Source organism: Macrosteles quadrilineatus, unplaced genomic scaffold, assembly GCF_028750875.1.
Source record: "Macrosteles quadrilineatus isolate MER2022 unplaced genomic scaffold, UCM_ALF_1.0 Scaffold_4__1_contigs__length_99947679, whole genome shotgun sequence".
Taxonomy (NCBI): domain Eukaryota; kingdom Metazoa; phylum Arthropoda; class Insecta; order Hemiptera; family Cicadellidae; genus Macrosteles; species Macrosteles quadrilineatus.
In genome coordinates, this window is record NW_026542597.1 from 30,314,685 (window position 1) to 30,338,127 (window position 23,443).

At 35.8% G+C, this 23,443-nt stretch overlaps 1 protein-coding gene and 1 non-coding gene across 2 annotated transcripts; both read left to right on the forward strand.

The window, feature by feature from the left end:
• Positions 1-1,360: 1,360 nt before the first annotated feature.
• On the forward strand, positions 1,361-1,433 carry Trnar-acg (transfer RNA arginine (anticodon ACG)). Its single transcript has one exon. It is a non-coding gene; the product is annotated as a tRNA-Arg (tRNA).
• Positions 1,434-3,057: 1,624 nt separating this feature from the next.
• Positions 3,058-8,398, forward strand: LOC128991499 (innexin inx2). The gene has a single exon (XM_054414425.1). The coding sequence runs from the start codon at positions 3,161-3,163 to the stop codon at positions 4,238-4,240; it is 1,080 nt and encodes a 359-aa protein (XP_054270400.1). The 5' UTR covers positions 3,058-3,160; the 3' UTR covers positions 4,241-8,398.
• Positions 8,399-23,443: the final 15,045 nt, after the last annotated feature.

Consider the following 23,443-nt stretch of genomic DNA (forward strand, 5'->3'; position numbering starts at 1 on the left):
TCGTCTCAAACATATAATACAATAATACTCACGATGTATATAACAGTTTGATATAATCAAAATTTTTTTTAAATATCTTATCATTTTTCAAAAGCTTTGTTTTTTGTATTTTCTAAAATTTTTCCCACTCATAGCCGCATTAGGTTGTCCATAAAAACGATTATAAATTCTAAATACCCGCGCCGCAGCAAACCTGCCAACTTATCCTTTGCGAATTTCCATTTGTCATAATTTTTATTTACAATTAAATCTATTTTTAAAATAAAATTAGGTTTAACGAGTACCTAGGTTTGCTGCCCCAAGGAAACTAATAAAGTGTGGTTTAAAATATTAATAGCTTAGTATACAATAAATAAATTTGCCAAGTTTGATACAAATATATTCATAAACAAGCAAACTACAACATTTTACAATACAGTATCTCGGATCGCCGGAATTTTATCCCCCTGGAATTTTACCCCCTGGGCAAAGCGGACGTCACTATGACGTAGTAACCTGAGCGGCCAAAAGTTTGTTCGCGGCCGGAATTTTACCCCCGCGGATTTGGAAGTCTAATGAAAATAGTCAGAGCGTGATTAATTAGATTAGCGATGAAAACCGGAATTTTAATTACCCCCTGTCCATATAACTAGCGTTTAGACAACTGAAGATGTACGGGCCGGATTTTTACCCCCGGAATTTTACCCCCGGATTTTTACCCCCCGGAATTTTACCCCCAAGCCAATTTTAGAAATTGAATGATTGATTTTCTTATTTCTGTTTTTAATTAATTGTAAACATTTCATTGTTTAGTAGCCTATCTTTATTTATTTTGTAATCCCAACTAAGTAATCAGAATTCGCTGTTTTATTTTGATCATATTAACCGACAGTTGGCTTCAAAGATCGAATCCTGATACTCGAATCTCAAAATTAAAATTAATAAGCTGTTCGATTAGTTAGTGTTACAAATAAATTAATAATAAAATGTTTAATATTAAATTAAAATTGAATGAATATAATTAATCATTCTCACTAATTTATATATCTGGCCAGGGGGTAAAATTCCGGGGGTAAAAATCCGGGCCGTACATTCTAGGTTTTTATAATTTGATGTGTTCTGATTAAATTCACAACCGTGAAAATATATGTTTAATCCCGCGTTTAATCCATCGAGCTGATGTCGCGAAACTCAAAAGTTCGCGGCCGGAATTTTACCCCCTGGTTTGTGACGTCACGTTTGCCCAGGGGGTAAAATTCCAGTGGGATAAAAATCCGCTACCCCAGTATCTCCATAAGAATTGACGAGTGCCACCTTGCCAGGGCACGTTGATTTTAAGATCAAAACATTTGAGTTACAATAACCCCCCTCTCCTTCAAGCGGCCCTGTGGCGCAACGGATAACGCGTCTGACTACGGATCAGAAGATTCCAGGTTCGAATCCTGGCAGGGTCGACATAATCTTTTTTATGGAAAGTGCGTATGACCAAACCATTGACTTTATATCTACACTTGTGTAGATAAAAAAGTCAATGGACCAAACTGTGATTCCCAGGGATTTAAATCCAATAATTAGAATCTCTATTTATCTCGTTTATGCATAACTGACAGAGAACGAATTGAGAAATGTGCGAGCGGATTTGAAAGAGTCAGTAGGTAGGTTAAAATTATTTACAGGAAACATTGCGAAATTATTTTTTAAAATCAACTTTTTCAGATTTTGGAGTGGTTAAGTTTTGAAGATTGTCCATCAGTGGCCTAAGAGTTTTCTATACATTTTTTACTATGCAGACAGGGCTAAAATAGACCTGCTATGCAGATATAATACCAATGAGTGGATAGTGGATGTTATGACTGTTTAACTTACATATACTTAGTTAGTTATTTTTATTATTCATTCTGATAGCCCCTGGACTACGGATAATGACTTTATAGGAGGTAAGCCTATTTAAAGTAGTTATTTTTGTCAATTTGAAAGTTTGGGAATAATTTAGGCACAAAAGTCATTAGTCAAATGCGCGAATTAATTACTTCAATATGAGTAGGGAGCATTGTTAATTATTAAAACTCTTCTTCCAAAAATGCATTAAAGATTCGTATACTTGAGGACATCCTACTAATCCTACTAATATTATAAATGAGAAAGTTTGGATGTATGGATGTATAGATGTATGGATGTATGTTTGTGACAAGTGAACGCGAAAAATACTGGTCGGATTGGGCTGAAATTTGGCATGACGATAGCTCACATTCCCGATTAACATATAGGCATATTCTTATTTCAAAAATCCTTTCGGGCTCCGCCCCAGTGGCTCTGAAGTTTCCCATGTTAACCTTATGAGAAATGGAATTATTGAATCTTAACAGCTGTTTCAACTAAACAAGTTGTTTCTGTTCTGTGATGTTCAATAGCATTAAAGTTACAAGGATTACCAACAGGGTGCAGCACTATTATTTCTTTTACATTTATGACAACAGCTAATTTGCAACCAAAAGGTGAGTGAGCGTAGCGAACGAACTTCAACCTGGAGGAGAGTTAGCGTAGCGAACGAGCTAACCTGAAGGCAAGTGAGCGCAGCGAACGAGCTCCAACCTAAAGGTGAGTGAGCGTAGCGAACGAGCTCCCACCTACAGGTGAGTGAGCGTAGCGAACAAACTTCAACCAGGACGTGATTGAGCCATGCGAACGAGATAATCTTGAAAATTAAGAAGTTAAACGGGGCAAAGCCCGCGGGTTACAGCTAGTATTTAAATAAAAAACAAAATAGGAACCAATTTAAGTTATTATTAAACACACAACTTTTTTTCAACAGTTATGACGTTCAGATGCACGATTGCTAGTTGTTAATTTTGTTTACTTTTGTTCATTGATTAAGATTAAACGAGAGAATTATTATTGAAAGCTGGTGTTGGTGTTGTTAGGACATTGAACTGTTGGCAATCCTGTAGAGAGAGAGAGAGAGATGGCGATTGAAAGAGAGGGGGTGAGAGAACAGGAGCCCTTGGCGAGGCTACAGTGGGGAAATTCCCCCACCTCTCTTCGATCAAATCACTGCGCGTCTCGTTTGCGCAGCTCGGAGAACTGGAAGTGGAAAGCACCATTTCAGTCAGTGGCGGAGCCAGGGCGTGTGTGTGGATTTAGTGTTGTGTTTTAGGTTATTGTGTGTGAATAAAAATCAACCATGTTCGACGTGTTTGGCTCCGTAAAGGGGCTATTAAAAATAGACGCTGTATGTATCGATAATAATGTGTTCCGGTTACACTACAAAGCGACCGTAATTTTGCTGGTTGCTTTCTCGTTGTTGGTGACCTCGCGTCAGTACATCGGTGATCCAATCGACTGTATCGTAGACGAAATACCTCTGAATGTGATGGACACTTATTGTTGGATCTATTCTACATTTACCATTCCCAATCGCCTCGCAGGAACCATCGGTAAAGACATTATTCAGCCGGGAGTAGCCAGCCATGTAGAGGGAGAAGACGAAGTTAAGTATCACAAATACTATCAGTGGGTTTGTTTTGTTTTGTTCTTTCAAGCTATGCTTTTCTACGTCCCACGTTACCTTTGGAAAACATGGGAAGGTGGAAGAATCAAAATGTTGGTTTTGGACTTGAACTGCCCCGTAGTGAGCGAGGAATGCAAGACTGACCGTAAGAAGCTCCTTGTAGACTACTTTGCCACTAATCTTCATACTCAGAATTTCTACGCAATCAGATTTTTCATCTGTGAAGTACTAAACTTCATTAACGTCATTGCTCAGATTTACTTCATGGACTTCTTTCTAGATGGTGAGTTTAGTACATATGGATCAGATGTTGTCAAATTTACAGAAATGGAGCAAGAAGAGAGAGAAGACCCTATGTCAAGAGTGTTCCCAAAGGTTACAAAATGCACCTTCCACAAATATGGTCCCTCAGGAACTGTACAGAAGTTTGATGGATTATGTGTCCTTCCTCTCAATATCGTAAATGAGAAAATCTATGTTTTCCTATGGTTTTGGTTTATTCTTCTTACTATCATTACTGGAATGTCGCTGATTTATCGCGCTGCTGTTGTCATGGGACCGCAAGTTCGTCTATACCTACTGAGGGCTCGATCACGTCTGTCACCTCAAGAACAAATAGAGACTATCTCAAGAAAATGTCAGATTGGTGATTGGTTTGTGCTTTATCAACTCGGTAAGAATATTGATCCACTTATTTTTAAAGAACTAGTATCAGACCTGGCAAAGAAATTAGATGGTAAAGAGACTGTTTAGGAGTTGTAACTAACTGATTTTACAAATGTTCAATTATGTGCCTTTATCATTTCTAAAGTACGGTAGACCTAGGTATGGTAAATCTTAGTCTATTGCTAATAGGCCTAGGCCACCAAGCTGTACCGTACCAGTAATCATTGGTGAAAGGCAAACGGTAAGCAACCTATGTGTTCATTCATGTCATGTTTATGGTCAAGCCTTTAACAAATACTACCAGGTTATTGATTGCCCTAAATAACACTGGAAAGTCAATAGTCTACTAAAGTCAGTGAGGTAGCTAACTTATATTTTGTCAAGATTGCACATTAGAGCCTAGCCGATAAAGACTTGTACCCTATTTCACAATAACTTTCCTGATGTAAGTTAGAATTTTCCTCAAAATTACATAAATTGTCATGAACCGAGTTTTGCTAGCCTGTGCTGTATGTGAGTTAATCCTATATTTTTTTATTAGCCTAGCTGAAACTTAACCTTGGTTGCTGATTAACTTTGCTCGTAACAAGTTACTTATAACTTAAGTAAGTTACGTTAACTCAAACCTACTGGCGTAGTTTGGGTTTTATCTGTAGTCTTCACAGTACTGTAAGTTAATGAAATGAAAAATGTCTTTTTAAATCTTGACTGTTTTTATAGGCATACCACAAGCATTGTTTACACTAACTACTCAGTACATTAGTTTCAGTACCGTAGTTTAAATGTAAACTTTTTAAACTTCATTTCATAAAAGTTCATAGATTAATTTAAGGAATTTAATCATAATATACACCACTCAATATATAACTTGTTTATAAATATTAACTTACTCGTGTCGTTGAATAGCCTTAAATTTGCTCATAACAAATAGCCAAGATAGACTTGTTTACATTTTATCAAAAGTGGAATGAATTCTTTAGACCTGTAACTTATTAAATAAATCAACTTTTGTCTTATTTTCACGGTTATCGAGGTTGGGTGTTAAGGTGGCTACAAACTTTACATAGCCGTGTAATGATGTTGGATTGGTTTTCATGTTTTTTTTCTTCGTTAATTTAGGTTTTATATGTGTATTTTTAAAAAAACTTAAATTATGGTATTGTAAAGTGAACAGGGCTCACTAGCAAACAAAGCTACAAAGATCATTTCACTTCATTCTACACTCGTCCTTCACTAATTTGGGTTAAAATACGCACATAGGTGGGGTCCCTATCTCAATTGATGATAATAATTGGGCTTTTAGTAAATGGTCTCAGTTAAAGAAAAAGTTGGTCTTAGTCAGTAGGCTAATAAGTTTATAAAAGGCATGTCAGTCCATTGCAGGACTAAATAATCTTAATACTTTTATACTTTTCAATGAAATGGCGACCATACAAAGTAGGTATTTTAAGCCAAGTATGAATGGAGATGAGTGTAAAATGATCTTGTAGTCTTGTTATTGACTAAGGCCGACTTATTACTTAGACACAGCTGTTAATTAATAGCCCATACAGCTAATGGCAACTGAGTTACCTACAGCTTATAGTGGAATCCGAACCACATTTTTGCCTTGGTACATACAAATTGGTCTAATTTTCCCTTATATTTATGTTAAAATATATAAAGCGTGTTCCAGCTCAGTTCCTCAGTTGATAATATTATTATTTTTCTCTGGACAGTAGGCTGCATATTTATTCCGTTTTGCGGTTAAGTCATATCATAGATAAATCATACTCCCTTTGTGTTGCTTAGTCTATGGTCATATACACATCTAGGGTGACAGGTACTAACTTAGGCCTAACAAGTTATCACTAGAAGGGCTAGGCTATATCCAAAGTGTGTTGGATAAAAAATGATTAGATAGGTGTAGCCTATTTAATTTACCAAAAACTTGTTTAAGGACAAATTGTTGCAAAAAAGCTTTGATCTCTAGACTAAGGCAATTTTGGTTTGATAGACTTTTGATGACCTAACCTCACATGACCGATCCTGGCCTATTCTCTGCCACCTTTGTCCACGTAACTTGTTTCTGAGGATCTTAAAGATAAAACAGAAACATTTTCATAGTTGTTTACACACACACTAACTTACTAGTAATTGTTATTACAGTAAAATGTTCTCAATTAGCATGTGCCCGGTTAAACTCTTGAATACTGGTAGGCTACGGTACCTATTGATGCAAAACTCTAAATAGGCATACTGAAACTCCTTTAAAAGTGACCCACACATAAATTCACAATAATATAAGCCTGACATTTAATTAAAAGAGTGTAAATAAAAATTATTTTTCTTACTAACAGGAAAGCATATAGTGTAGAGCCTGTTAATTCAAATTCGAAACTCTCATGGCCTATTTTGCCTTTTCTTTGAGTCTTTTGTGTCACAGTGGTGTGAAAGTCATTATTAAGCAATAAAATGACAATGTCTGGCTATAGGCTATCCAAATATTCAAACTCCAAGCTATGCCCTAATAATAAATTACAACCTACTGTACAGTAAGAGTTTAGACTACAAGACAAAATATGGTAGGCCTAATAATGAATTCTATCTATTGATTGCAATTATTTCACATTCTGTATGTTCTTATAACTGTTACTTGAACTACTTATTATATGCTTTTTTATGTATTTTAATTGTAGGCTACATGTTTACTCCACCTAATTGTTTTGGCATTGCATGGAACTGTTCTAAACTTGTTTAGGTTATGAAAAGATAATTGTATCAGACTGAAAGGTGTCTTTCACAATTTGTGAAGTATATATTATTTAGCCGTTTTCTTATTTTTGATGAAGTTAAATAGACACGTTCACATTTTAGAAGCAATATTATCATGCAATATTTTCTAGAAGTTTAAGATTGATTCTTGTATGGTTATGGCTTCTGGCGTTCAGCTCAACTAATTTACCAATATTAGAAAACCATTTTCGGGTTTTACCATTGGCGTTAAGTGTCCCTGGTTATGTGTGTATTAGAAAGTGTGAGAATATTGTATATTTTACTTAGACTTATAAAAAATGTGATCATAGTATATTATTTTAGTTTGTTATTATTAATATTATTGATGCAATTAATATATTAGAATTAATTTGTATATTATGCTTCAGTCCTTCATTACTTAACTATTCCAGCAAAAAGAACAACTTTATGTGTTCAAACTGTTTTTATCTTAAGTCTTCCCGTGTCAGTCATTTTTGTATGTCCGGGCAGCAACAAATTTGCATAAGAGTCAACCAATTTTTTTTTATTTATTTTTTTTATTTTACACGATATTCTTAATTATTTATTCCGAAGTACTGTGTTTAATTTGTGAGTTTTCAATATGTAATCCTCTATCATTCCATGACATTACTCGCAAGACTGCTCACAAGCAACCTAATTAAGTATGCTATTATTTGTTGAATTTTTGAGTCGTTTTGTAGTTGAACTTACAAAGACACTTGATGATAACTAACTTTTGGTATTGTATAAAGACAGTTTTGTCAGTTCAGATTGATCATTGCCAACTAATCATGGATAAGAGAGTAAAGGCTGCATAAACGTTTTGTATATATATTTTTCTATTTGGGCCACAATGCAGTTCCAAAATTCATATGTGATTATTACTCTTATCTATTGTATGTAAAGTATTCATATCCTTTACAACATTCTGTATTTTTCATTGTATATATAATGTAGTACCCGTTAGTGCCTTATCAGCAAGTATGTTGCCAGATCATGTTCATGTCAGCTTTGCATAACACACTGGCCCATATCTTGTAACTGTAAAGCTCTTTTGTCAGTCTATGCTTTTCAAATATGTATTTGTTTTTTACTGTTGGTGGAATTGTTTGAAGATGTTTTTATTGTGAATTTGATTATGACTGTCAAACTTAAGTTATGCCTCAGTTGATTTGAGGAACTACTTGCATTTACTGATAGCACTGTTTTGTTAAGTTAAGATATGTCAATGTTTCGCACAACTTTAAAGGTCAGTGTGTTTTGTAAAGTTTATCAAACAATTGCAACTAATATATAAACATAGTCTAGATTTTTGTCGAACATTCCCCATGGGACCACAGTTTCGCTCATCATCGTGCAAATCTTACATAACATTCCGTGACTTTTGTCGCTTTACAGCATCTTTTGTAATATATCAAGATGAGTTCATACAAAAACTGTTTTGTAAATTATTTTATATTATATAATAAATTTTACAGTGCTTTACAAGTTTCTGATGTTTTATTTTATCCCGTTAGGTCTATAGAAGATTTTAAATCATTCCAATTAGGCTTAATGCTTAGTGAAAATCTGAGTTTGGACTTATGAGGTATTTACAGGAAAGCTTATCTTAAAGGCTTAATTTTTATGTAGGCTACAAATGTTTTAAAATTTTTTTAAACATATTATAGTAGGCCTATCTGATTTCTTAGTTAAAAATCTAGTTTCATTCAGTGATTAAAGCTAAACATTTGTAAACATTTAAAATTGGTACTGTAACAAGATTGTTACCTATTGATGAAACTTACAAACCTTCAATGTTTCAAAGAAATTATACCTGCAAAGAGCTTGAAGGTTCCAATCAAATTATGTGTAAATCTGCTACGATTATCCTCTGCTGGTAAATTATCTGTTAAATACTTTCTACTTAAAGAGAGAAGTGATAATAGGATTTTTAATGTGTTTGTCTAAACAGTGGAGAAATATCAATCCAACCAGACCTATAGACAGTTTTGCAACTAAATACTGCTCATTCCTACCAAACTAGTACTGAAAACTAGTAGGAGTTTGGATACAGTACTGTTATTCCAACAAACAATGAACTAAGGAAAGTGTGTAGACTTTTTTCTTAGCTTATAGGCTATTAAAAGTAATTGTTAGAACGTTGGTAAAAACTGCAGTGGTCTTCTTCTACCATGGATAATCAAGAAATGTGTTGCTTAATACATTTGTTTCTTCTTTCTTGGCAGAATTTGATCTTCAAACGGTAAGGCATAAATGGTTTGTATAAAAATGTATTAATCTTTAACCATCACCTTAGACAACTCATGGTAATTAGCTCAAATTTTGTTTGTCACAAGTTTTAACCTTTAAACTATACTTCTAAAAATTATATATTTTTTAAGCCTATTAAATCTGAGAAAATTATATAACTTCTAATAACTTGAAATATGCCTAATAAATAGATACCTATGTGTCAACCTTAGTTGTGTAAATATATTTTCCTACACCATTTACTGTTATTTTTTAGCTTTTAACTTTGAACGGTTTCAGAAAGAAATGGCACTTTGTATATCCTGTACCCAGCTAAAATTTCTCTAAGCCCATGAGCATTTAAGATTTTCTCTATTTATTCACTAAATATTGTAATTATTGTATTATACACAAAACAATTGGAGCACAGATATGTAAAAGTTTTCTCAGTATTTATAAGTACGGTCACAGAAAACATATTTAGTATGTTTTCTGTGGTACGGTAGAACCTTGATAAGACCCTCGATAACAAGTCACCCTTGATAACAAGTGCAATTTTCAAATCCCTTTGAATTTATTTTACCCCTAATCACATGTTATTACAAACCTCAATAAGAAGTCAACCTTGATAGCAAGTCTAATTTAATAATCCCCATGAGAGTCTTGTTATCGAGGTTCTACTGTATTAAAAAACATTCAATTTGTTTGTTGTGTGGCCTGGAAGTTATGATACCGGTTTCTTTCATCAATTCAAAATTCTTCTTTCCTAGAGATTGTTTTCCATTCACTCTTTTAGCGAACTTTTAACTTCTCATATTGGAAAATTCTCCACATATGTCTCATGATAAGACCTTGACCAAGGGCATAATCTGCCAAAGTTCAATGACTTGTTATTAAATGTTTACTCCTGATAAAGTCTTGAAATAAAAGGTAACTAAGGTTAATATAAAATCAAGGATAATTGACACTGGTTATTAAGGGCCACTATGCTATCGAGGGTCGTGTTATTGAGGTTCCATTGTACAGTACAAACCATTCAGAAGAACGTTACAGTCAGATGAGGTCATGTAGTGGGTCATGTAGACCTACGCGTGAAAATAAATTGGCAACACTGGCTGTAAATCTAAAATTATTTTATTTTCTATAATACGTGAAGCTGTTTTTTTCTGAACACTACTCCTCCCTTATTATTGTGGACAAATTTCGTTTGAACCATTTTTGAAGAGCCAACAAATTCGTCTCAATTTGTAGTTTTGCAATAAGGGTTTAGAATTTTACAAATTTCTACCCTTAAGGACGAGGTGCTCTCAAAGGTTTATTTTTCCCCATAAGAATTACATTGAACAAAAACAAAAAGAGTTATTTATAAAAAGAAACTCATCAGCTTTTTGGCGAGTAAATATTGATGTTGGTAATATTTTTAAGGAGGTATAATAGACCAAAGTAAACAGTTAATCAGTTTTGTTGACGGAAAATGCCTCGAGTTCAGTTTTGGTAGGAGTTGATCGGAACTGGGAACTATTTTTACCTATATCGAGTTATCTTCAGTATAATCTTTGCTCAATAGTGACAATCGATATTTTTCCTTCCGTACTGTATTTTGTTATTTGCTGGTATCTTTGACTACTGTGCGTGGGTGGATGGCTTATTATAAACACATGCTACAACTTACAAGTCTTTTGTTTACATTTTCCTTGTTATTTTTTTCAACCACATGGTTACTTAGGAACCCAGAGGGCCAATGTTAAAAGTTTTGACTTTCAATTTCATTTTTTTACGTAATTCGATTTTTGTTGGCAGTTTTAACTGCATTGAACCAAGTTTTTCTAGTGGGGCCGTGATTGAACACGTTTTTAGGCCAGAAATTATTTACAACATTTGAAGGAAATCTTCGAAGCTGTTTTCGAGATCTTTGAGCAAGCATACAAGCAAACATTGCTCATAACAGTAAAAATAGGCCTATAGGATTTGCCAGTTCTTCTATGCGTACTTTGGGAGTGAAAAAATACACGAAGTAAGTATATATTCCTCATGTTATCAGGATGATAAAGTAAACTTGCCTTATGTCGATCAAATTAAAAAACGTGCAAGAAATTTTTACTGGTAACAGTTAAAAATGTGTGAGTGTGGTACCGGTAACGTTTTAGAATGTAGAAAAGGCTAATAGCCTAAACAAAGGCCAGCTTGGTTTCTGATAATGTATACAAAATTTACAAGAATATTATTGCTCGATTTCGAGCAGTCATCGAAAGCTATGATAGCAGGTGCACTAGTACTCTTAAGATCAGACGTTACGTTAAACTGTTGTGACGTTTGGAAAAGTAAATGATGCAATCACAAGGAGAGTTGATAGAAATATCCAACAACGTTTTTGTTATCCTACCAAAAGGAAAAGGATACTAACACAATATTTTCTCTAAAACAAAAGATTACAAGAAGAAAATATTACAAATAGGCCTAAGTTTACTAAACTGGATTTTCTCCATTTGTAAATAAGACAGTTGAAAAACTACCATAGAATATACATAATTTTTTATGGTACGGGGGTAACGGAGTTTAACTTATTTCGTGAGCAAAGCATTTGAATTGCAACATAGCCTATAGTTGCTTAGTGTTGTAGGTAACTGTTAATTATTGGTCATATAGAGCATTAAAATAACAACGGCTTCCAACGTTTTTATCACAAATAAGTTAGCTTAATTAAATCAGGTCCACGTAAAAAAAGATTTTTTAGGCTATCTTTCTAGAAATAATTTACTCAGATCCAGGAAAAAGACATGCAATATGTGTTGATTAGGTTAACATAAAAATTATAACAGGATTTCCACAAGGTTTGACTTTTTACAACATTAACATTTCTGATTCGAAATTTTTTTCGAAAATATGCACCACATAAATAGCTCTGTACTATGGGAACTTCTACTACAGTTATTCCTAAATATTTGAACTGTTTTTAAATGCCTCAAACAGGGAAAACGGCTCCAGTACAACACTAAAGCTCAATACGAATATGGTACCCTCACATTTAACTACACTTAATAAAACCACTTGTGCCAATGCCAACATGGTTATCTTAAGGCATTCAAAATTTACATTAATCTACAGAAAACAGCATTTGTCCCTAATTCCATCGCATCCCCAGTAGTTACTGTGAAATGAGAACTCCGAAATGTTTTTGATAATTTACCGATTCCTTTTACATGACAGTATCATAATAAGTACAGCTGTATCATACAGGTTTCACAGCGGAGGTAATTAACACGTTACCTGCTCAGGGTCACATTCCGTCGAGTCCGAGTTCTGTAATTGCGTGATTATCTGTCGAGATAATTCGATCGGCCGGCCAATAATAAAGGCAGTTTAGCCAAAAATGATAGCGTCCCAGTCCTACGGTTGGGCTACTGTAGGTGGGCCCCGCCGACCCACGCATCAGTCTGCAGGTTTGCAGGGAGCTTCCATTACTTATACCAGACCGGCGATATTTCTCACCGCACCCCATTAGCGGATGGTCCGGTTGAACTAATGGCTTTTAAAATGGCCGGATTTACAGCAATATGCATTAGAAAGACTTTTCCATTTGTTTTGTGTCTCGGAGTCAAGTTGGTTTTGTTTCGTTTGGATTCGTCTGGCAGTTGCTGATAGTTTTCGGGAGTTTGTTTGGGATAGTGTGATAGGAAGAACTTTGTTGTGAGACAAGAGAAACATTTGTTGCTGACAATGTCTCTTTTGTCTAGAGAATGCAACTTAAACGACAAACAGATACTGTCTGTAAGTTTAAATCAACGTAAAAAAAACACATTGAATACCATGGAAATAGAAGTCTTCACTTCATCCGTAAGCGTAAATCGTCATTTGTGAACTTTCAGATGGAGCCAAATCCACTGAGGATGCTCAAAAGCATCCAAGCTCATGCCATAGAATATAGAGTGTTAAAACCTAATTCGTTAAGGTACCTTTGGTAACAGAGCCCAGATGTTGTTTGGAATATTACAAATATCTCCTTCTTTAAGTAAAGCCCGCTGAAAGAGTTCCAAGGTATGGTTCCCAATCAGTTCAGGTAGCATCCTTTTTGGGACTTTAAGGTCCTTTAAAACCTTAGGTAGATGGAGAACCTTCTTTCAGTAGGCGTAAGAAAAGCGGTGAGACGGACAACGGACCATATCTTTGTTGGGTTAATCCCCTGATTTATGGCCTGAGGGTAGTGGTCACCGGAGGAGGGGTGGGGAATCGAGAATCCTGTACCCCACCGGAGGCGTTAACTTTTTGTCAAAGATTTCGCTTAGAATGCGATTAGAGTACTTCTTAACTGTACATCTTTTGTTAGAATTTAACTAAGGCATTTATAATTTTATGATCAGAACTTTTTTTCGATTAGTAAACCTTTATTCGATTTGTTCATTATCAGCAAGTTTGGTTGGTTTGGTTAGGTTATGACAGTTTAATTTTATCATTTAAAAATTATAAAATTGAATTTTAGGCATTTGTAGTTTTATTTTATGAACAGAACTATTTTTTTAATTAGTAAACCTTCATTAGATTTTTTATTATCAGCAAGTTTGGTAAGGTTATGACAGTTAAATTAAATTTAAATTTAACCTACAAACGATACGTTTTGACAGCGACAGTGATAGAGCTACAATTTGCCGCGAACAGTTCGGATATGCACGGTATGATGCGGAAGCGTTCGACACCAACATAGAACTGACAGTCAACCGACCGTGATTAAGACGATTACAGCCTGGGTCATGTGCCTACAGGTTGTAGGTCAGAGGGTCCCAGGGTTACCCAGACAAGGGTCGGTCGTAAAATATTTGAGTGAGTGCGGTCAGAGGGTCCCAGGGTTACCCCTCATTAGCGATGGGACTCTCTGGCAACTCCAGCCAAGAGAGGATTAACGCGCAAGTCACTGAAATACCCCACATGTGGGGTTACTGTTGGAAATAAATTATTTTGCGTTTCAGTTGCATTACAACCTTTATTATATGCACAATTTACTATGGAGGTAAAACTCGATGTACTACTAGTTTCAAGGAATATATCTTTGGTTTATGTATTTTAATCAGCCTTGTTGAAATATCATAATTAATAACTTCATTGAGATTTAACTCTATCTTCCAATGAAAATGTATTCAACAAATGGAAAAATGCAAAAGAGAAAAATAAACAATCAACTATAAATAAAAGACCAATGTAACAACTGACACACTGTACTACACAATAATATCATACAAAGATCTAAAGGGGTCTGCTGTGGGTATGCTAATCAAGTACGTAAAAACTAACAAAAATAAAGTTACCATACCTCGGATCTGTTTAGGACTGTTCATGCTTCGATATCGTCCGAGGGCTTTGCTTGCTGATTGTTAATGAAATATTTATTTACTTTTTTATCTATCTATCTATCTAAAATACTAATGTTTGGGTAAACACTGTTATGTATAAAACGTTTAGATCATATAGAGTACAATAATAAAGTCGTGAAAAATAATAGCCTAATTTATTAAAAAATATATAATGATTACATAAGTTTAGATAGATTATTAGTACCACTTAATAATCATAAAAAGACGTCATACAGTAAAACTAAAAAATACAACTATTTACAGTAATTGACATGAAAACAGAGAAAAAAAACTACTGATATACTGTTTATAAACAAATAATGAAAATTTGAAGGAAATTCTATTTATTTTTAACGGTATAAAGATATGAATAATAATTATCAGTGTCAACCCGTTTTGATGACACTTGCAAAACTATATTAAAACAATTTAACTATATGTGAAGTATGTAGGGCCTACATGTGAAGTTCTAAACTGCTGCATGTCTTAAAAAACTATAATGTTTAGGAATTAACATTATACGAGAGTTTATACTGTTTAAAGTTATTTGGCAAAACTGTTAATCATATAATATATTAGAAAGCTATTTACATAGTGTAATCACCAGCTAAGTTAAATTAATACTATCACGAACACATAAAATACATCAAACAGTAAAACTAGAAATATACATCCTTGTGGAATTTGTGTTTATATTCTACCCTCGGCACGGGCAAAATAATAGCGTAGATAAAGTTAGTTTTAAAGAGTGTTTAGTTTTGCTGCTACGAAGGTAAAATGTGTTTTTAACGAACGTTTATTGTATAGGATGAAATAAATCAACCAACCAAATATTATCAACATAGAGAAACATGTAAACTACATCTCCACAACAATAACAAAGATATTTCAAATGTCGTCTTTTTTATTTTCAAGCTTTCTCCGTTACCTTTAGTACATTATACAACAAGTACCTAGGTTAGCTGCTACAGGGAGGGCAATAAAGTGTGTTTTTTTTAATATTACAAAGACTACTTGAATAAAAATATTTTTTTAAAGGCCTTTAACTATAAAATTTGTCATACCTTGGTATTTGAGAATGTAGAGTGTTCAACCCCTTTTTATTAATCTTAAAGTTGGAGATTTTTCAAAATTAAAAATTAACACAAAATGCCCTTACTGCAAGTTGTCTTAAAGAGTAGCTAAAAATATGCTTGATAATAAATTTGGTGCTGTTTCGTTCAGTATACGGCATTTGACTTCAAAGTCCTTTTATAAACGTTTAGGCCCACGCTGTAAATACTGTTAGAGACAATTTATTTTTATTAGCACCAAAATTATTGGGGTGATTAGATCTTTAAATGAATATATCACACTACACATATGCATTTGAAAAACTTTCAAAAAGCGCCTCTACGAATTTGGCCTTTTTGGTGCATTTTTCTGTATTGAAAATAATTGTATTGAATTCGGCATGGCAGAATTAGGGAGTAATGAGAACATAACGAGTGCAAACAACAGATATGGAACGTTTTAAAATTTTAAGTGACAATTCTTTGTCTAGTGACTAAATAAAATAAATAGTGACTAAATTTACTAAGTTGATCGTGAAAGATAGAAATACGCTGCCCCTTGTCAACATTTATCAAACCCGAACCTAATCCTTTCCAGGCGACTGCGGTCTGAGGGTCCCAGGATTAATGAGGGGTCGGCCCGGGACCCTGTGGCAACACTCACCAAAGCAGGCAAAGGATTTTTAGGTAGATTTTGAGGCTGGGACCCTCTGACCGTCTCCCGTGCCTACACCCGTCTGAAAGGACTTTAGAGCAAGTGGGCTTTTCTTGGTCTAAAGTCCTTTCAGACTGCGTACTTTTCAGGTAGCGTCCTATTTGGTGTTCAGAAGCTCTTTAAACTTCGACTAAACCTATTCGTAGCGATTGTTCTCGCCGACGCCGAGGATGGTCAAAAGCGTAGGCCCTCAGCCTATTTTTTAGGCCTGACCATGATGACAGACCTCGTTTTATTATAACTCGATCGGATTAGCATAGCGCCGTAAAGTGAAGTGGGCAGACACCCATCGCCATGACGTATGCACGACACTGGACACCACGTATCACCTTTCAGCCCCTCAACATTCCTTGCCTCCACCTCGGACCCTCATACAGTCATGTGAAGCATTATACAAACTAAAATGTTCCAGCCTATTTTGGAAATAAGAAAGTCAGTCAGGTCACAACCCCTCTAACCCCCCCCCCCCACTTTACGACCCTACGAATTCCTACTTTAGTCCATTCGAAGTTCCTCTGGTCTAACATTTTCAGTATGACCGTAAGTGGTCGATTATTAGGGATACTGGTACGAATTTTTGACGACTTGTCCATCACTCAGTGCAGTTTGAAAATGCCCAGTTCACGGTTTCACACAACTCCAAGATTAGTCGGTCAGTCCCTGTAATCACACTCAGAAATAAACGACGTTCAAGAGTGCATGGGAACTTGTAAAATTAAAAACAGTCTGAAAGAAGAACAGGTCGAAACGGGGTGGAAATAAAATGTAAACGTGGCGACTCAGACTGTAATTTTGTCCAGAAACCCGAACGGTTTCGAGTTATGACCCATTGTTAGCTCGGGAAGTAATAGCGATGACCACCATAATAACCATAATAGACCGGGTTCACTTTTAATACCCATAAAGATCGTCGGAGCGAACGTCTTTACGACTCATTATGCGTGTGTGCGCGTGCGTGCGTTCTCATAAGCAGCTCTGAGGATTAACATGGATCTCGGGAGCAAACAAACGTGTGAAACCACAATGGCTTTCATCGTATGATGCAGGATCCAGCAGACATTCTTAAAGATTGTTATAACATTTTCAGGAAATTCGTAGTAGATAGGACTTCCTTGAGAATGTTTTAAGGAGCTATATATGTACAATTATATACAAATATATGAACAACTACTGGACAACTTTTAAAGCCTCAGAGCCTAATTTAGATCCTAGATTAGAGACAAACTCGCTTGGCCCCCCAAGTTGTGCCCACCTCTGTCTGTCTTCGCGCTAAAATTAGGAAATATGGAATAAGCACATCCTGTAATTTGACTCTACGAAATGGCAATCACAAAATGTTTAGAGGTTTTATGTTCTTGACACCGTTGACGGATGTCATACTATAGTGATTGTTATGATTTGCGTTGTTGTGCATTGTAGATCCGCGGTCACGGGTCACCGGAGAAGAGGAAGTCAGCCAGGTTGTTGATGAGGTCGGATTCACCGGAAGCTGGTCAGCGGTTGGTTCATCAAATTGCACATCCGTGCGCAACGCAGCTCACTGTTTGTCTACTCTGCAAGTTCACCTGAGACGATTGTTAGTTCTTGATCATATTGATGAATACAGAATACGAACCGTCTTCGTCTACACACTTGATTATTCAAAACAAGTACAGCTATATGTTGATAATTAAATGTCACCTAGCTATTACGTTGGTAATCTGTTGCTCTTTTTAAGTATTTCCATGCATTCTGATATCCTTGATATTTAAATCTCGAAACAGAAGGAAGGCTGGTTGATAAGACGGATGCAGTTAAATTCCCTACTGCAAAACTTAGCAATGAATTGATTAAAGTTCTGTATTTACCATGTCTGTGAATTTGGATGAACCATAATAGACCAGTAAAGTACTTCATTGAAGAAAATAGCAAAGATGTTCGCTAGATATATTGACGGCATCTAGTCATTTCTAGTAGCTATAATAGCTATAATAGCTAAGCTATTGCATTTCCACAGTTTGGATTATACCATAGAGTCTATGATATATATACCTCTAATATATTTAATGCCAGGCCAGTTTCATGAACAATGATACGGAAGAACAAAATCTTCAAATAGGGTATGATTTTTTGCAATTGTTCAGTGCGCACAACAACCCTCCTCCCTATCGATCTGATCGGGCCTCAAAGTGAAAAAGTGAAATGAACTACAGTATCACAAATAATGGAACAGAGGTAGGCAAATTAAAAGAACAAGAATCTCCAGAAATGAACTATACTTAGTGAATTGGTGTGTTCTATTTTTGTAAGCTTCAGTATAATATTAATGGGTTGGTTTTAGTTTAATATATCTGTTGGTATATATTAAAGTCTCCTACAATATTAAGTGATCCTGTTCATCTGAAAGCATGTCAAGGAAGATTTAGGTTACACGCTCCCAACCAAGAGCGGAAGTCTACCATTTTGTTTTGATCAAGTCCATATGACATGTGCTGTCGAGCTAACCTAACGCTTTCGGCAGGATTTACAGCTTACAATCCCGTGTAGGCTTCCATCATGTGTTGAGTGTGGGCCAAAACCTCTCGCCCAACTCAGCTGATTTAAGGGCTTGCAATGGCCTTGCAATTATCCGAAATTTATCGCAAGGTGGGCTTAAGCTAATAAGATTCTTGTCGTTTGGCGATTCCTCCTAGTGAACTGGAAAATGTTTTTGATTTGATTAATTAGTTAAACATTTATTTTATTTAAGAAAAACCAGTACTTTATATGTAGCCTAAATGAAGACTAAAGAAAAGACTAAATTTATGCACTTACGAAGGCATGCAGACCAGTCCAAATAAATGTAGAAAGATGAAGTAACCAAAGACATGAGATTGTTGATGTTGAGGACTCCTGAAGTAGGTGCAGGTGCAGAAGATTAGAGGAAATGGAAACAATAGGCTAATGAGGACAATGTCTGACCATAAATCGCCATAAGTGTGGAGACCAAATTCTGACGGCCTTCCTTCTACATGTTAAGATTTTACGAAAGATGTTGCTCCATTGAGGGGTAATGCTCATACATAAAGAAGAAAGAACCCTTCTGTGTATTACTTCCGAAGAACGATTAGGACTGTGTTGAAAGGAAGAATGATAGGACTGGAAACGATGATAAAACTATCTCATCATATATCCGGTCAATGAGGTAGTGTTGAATAGGCTAAGAGGCAGTTAAGTTTTGTATAATAGCTCTTTTAGGTTTTCAACCTAATTATGAATTAGTGACCCGTTTAGGATGGTGTAGGGTAAAAGGTTCCATTTACTGATCAGTACTTACTGTTTCTTTAGCCAGTCCCTGTAAGGGGTGCCAAAAATCCCAATGATCAATGACTGCGGGGTCTTCTTTCAAACCATGAAAAGGCTACCGAGCTTCCTGAAGATCGAACTGGTGACCTTCTGGTTAATAGGTGAGCATTGTATTAAGTGAGCTATCCACTGATTGTGAAGGCTGAATAATTATAACCACGTCCCAAATTTCATACACATGTTTAGCCAATATTTTAGACTCAATTTCAATTTACTGTTCTGTTAAAGTTTCTTTCCAGGACCTTTTCGCTAATCTTGCAGGCTAGATTCTAATCTGCTACTGCTGTCTTGAACTTCTCAAAGAATTTCCTCTGCAACTGGTGCCATGGCGAAGATCCGTGTGGTGAATCAGTCAAAGCAGCGCCCCAGGCCCGGGTCGCACCCTGGCCGAATAAAGGCGAAAACTGGTTCCCAAAGTATCCTCCATCATGCCCAAATGAGCCGCAGCGACCGTGTCCATAAGTTAAACTGACTGTTTTTAAATCAGCGGTAACCAGCCAAACAAGATGGCGGCGTGGCTACCGACACAAGGTCTAGCAAGGCAAAAACTCATAAGGACTTATTCAAATGCCTAAATGTATGAAATCCTTAAAGAGTCGCCTCGTTTGACATCTAGAAGCATCGGTCCACATAATGTTGAGATGAAACTTGCCGAGCATAATAAGTAGTATTTTATAAAAAAAAACAAATTAGTTTTCTAGTGTTCGTGCAAACAGATTGTACATTTTGGCTTTTGTAAAGGATTAATTAATGAAATAAAAGTGTTCTGGTGACCTTTACCTTTCTACCATCCGATGACCGTGATATTACTGGGATACGAGTAAATATAGACTACGTTGACTACTGTATTCATTCACAAACTATAAATTATATACCAAACAATGCACTTGTTCCTCTGGTGACGATAGCTTATTCCCTTTAGCAAATATTCGTTAAAGCACTTTGAGCGACAACTTAAACTTGAACTGTAAAGTGATAATGCTGGCTAGTGGCTGGATCATAAATCACCCGGGAGATTTTCAGATACACAGCCAACTTGTCGGTTTATTAGACGCTTGTCAGATACGCAGAAAAGTCTTTGATCTCCGACACATGTCAGGATGATTACACGAGATGCACAGATAAAACTTCTACATACATCGATTTGATGGTTATATAAACCTGTGCTCCAGTGAGTTCAGAAAGGCCACTGTTGGTAGTTACATGTGAACACAATACTAAAGTTTACAGTAGTTGTATTTGTTTATTTTCAAGATGTTATTTATGTTTAATGTCAGATATTATTCGGCGTGGTTTTGTAACTTTGTAAGGGAAAGCCCAGCCCGTGACTTTGCTGCAATGTAGAGTTAACATGTGTTCAATAAAGCAACATTAACTTATGGCTCACTGCAAATGGGCTTCTGGGTACAGTTTACAATTCATCATTCTCCAGATCCAACTGGAAACCTTGAGATTTGTAGCAAAGAACTTTAATCACTTAACTACCAAGACACTAATATACTTGCAACTTGCAAGTAAAAACATTCCTTGAGGTTTGAATCACCAACACAAAACATTTACTGTACATCATAAGGGTATTTTGATGGCAAAGTTCATTATTTTCGGACGGAACTTTAAGGTGAAAACTATTGAATTATGTTAAATATATATAATAAAATCACTACCATCCATACAGCATCCAAAAAATTATCGGTAACAAAGCAACAAAGCCATCTGGAAATCAAAACTGCACCAAACTAGAACTTTCAAAGGAGCAACCGATTGGCGATTGACAAAGAAGCAATGCTGCACCCGACTGGAGAAAACGATAGCACGACAACTGACGAATGAGAAATTTACACTGCATCAAACCATAGCCGACAAGGACAAGCCAACTTAACATGTTATCGAGACTGCAAATAGTTTGTGTGGGAAAGAACTTGAAGATAAATCTGTCTCGGCGTCCGGTTTCTGTCAGGCTGTAATGAGCTGGGACGGGAAATTCAACGTTTGGTTTGTGACAAGTACCCGAGCGATGTCTACTGTATACTACATTGTGGAGAAAGAACAGGTTTGCGCGTTTTGCACGGTTAGATATAAACAACTGGCTCTGGTTGACAAAATAATATAGGTAATACCTATCGCAGTTATTTAAAGCCCATTGCAGGACGGTTTACGGTTATAGCTTTAAGAGTCTTTAATCTCGGCGTTCGTTATTTTCCAAATCTTGATTTCGTATGGATATTTTAATTTCCCGTCTGGATCGTGACTCGTTGATCGATTTAAAAGCCGCCGCCAATCAGGATACCGCGTTTTATAGCCATCAAAGTTTGTCTTATTGGCGAGTTATACGCACTAAAATAAAGAGATTAGTGGCGGATTGGCCGGGAAATTGCGTGGAACCGATGAACACGCCGAGGGATGCATTTTGCAGGGGTGCCCATCCCCCCCTAGACTCATGACGCACCCCCCCCCCCAATTGAGCAACAGCCCCCCCTATAAATGATGTACACAACAAATGAGAAACATTATTCCCCCGCCCAGCACTATTTGTAAAACTATAAAAGAAGTTTTATAATTGTTTTCAGATATTTAAAATTCAAACCCAGTTAATCTATATCAATAAAGTTATAGTTTTGTCTGTACATTGTTCAGAATTATACATATTTTGGGTTATTTATGTTTTATACATCGAAGAAGTTGAAACATGTCTTATCTCCATTTATGTCCGTCTGTCACGGCCCAGAAGGCATTTTATGCAGCCTACTCATGGCCTACTCTAAAGAAAACTAGAGTACCGATTATGATTCTAATGGTTTAATTGTATCCACAGGATTGGCGAGAGAGTCCTTATAGCCATTAAAATATGACATCACTATTTTGGAAATAAAATAACGGACGATCAAAAATACAATTTTGTGTGATTTTTCTAGTTTATTTTCTCCATGTTTACTACATACGTCATTAATTTATGAAATACTAATAATCTGTTAAGAGAACACGTTATACAGGGTGACAAAAAAGTCTGGAAACGGTTTAATATCTTTTTAACTAAATTCGTTAGAAAATTCAAACCTTTTACATAAACTTATATGTATGAAAACTACTTTTTGCAATCATTGCCATTATTTGACCTTCACCAGGGGACGGCCCACGAGGAGTAGGTACATAATCTTTAATGTAAGCATAGGTTGATATGCACATCATTTTAAAGGTCTGGTCAAGTGGAGTTCATTGCCGAAAACCGCGTCAAAAAAGGTTCATCTGTTACAAAATGGCGGCAGTTCAAAGTTGTTGCGGAATATACCTGCAGAGGCCTTAGTATTGGTAAATACTCATAGTCAACATTAGCAGGGAAATCTGAAACCCGGTTAAATTTGTTTTGAAGATTGAATACTATTATTCTATGAGCTAGTTGACTTTAAAATACAGTTTAAGCTCTCAAACTAATGTTTAATACGAGTATTTGCCCATACTAAGGCCTGTGCAGGTATATTTCACAAGAACTTTGGACAGCTGCCATTTTGTAACGGATGAACCTTTTTGGACGCGGTTTCCGGCAATGAACTCCACTTGACCAGACCTTTAAAATGAAATGATGTGCATATCAACCTATGCTTACGTTAAAGATTATGTACCTACTCCTCGTGGGCCGTCCCCTGGTGAAGGTCAAATAATGGCAATGATTGCAAAAAGTAGTTTTCATACATATAATTTGATGTAAAATGTTTGAATTTTCTAACGAATTTAGTTAAAAAGATATTAGGACCGTTTCCAGACTTTTTTGTCACCCTGTATATGAAATTACGAACAGCTGTTTTGATAAAGATTCTTTTCCTAGCTGTCACTGATATGTTTACATAAATGTTCTTTAAGAATACTGTGTAGG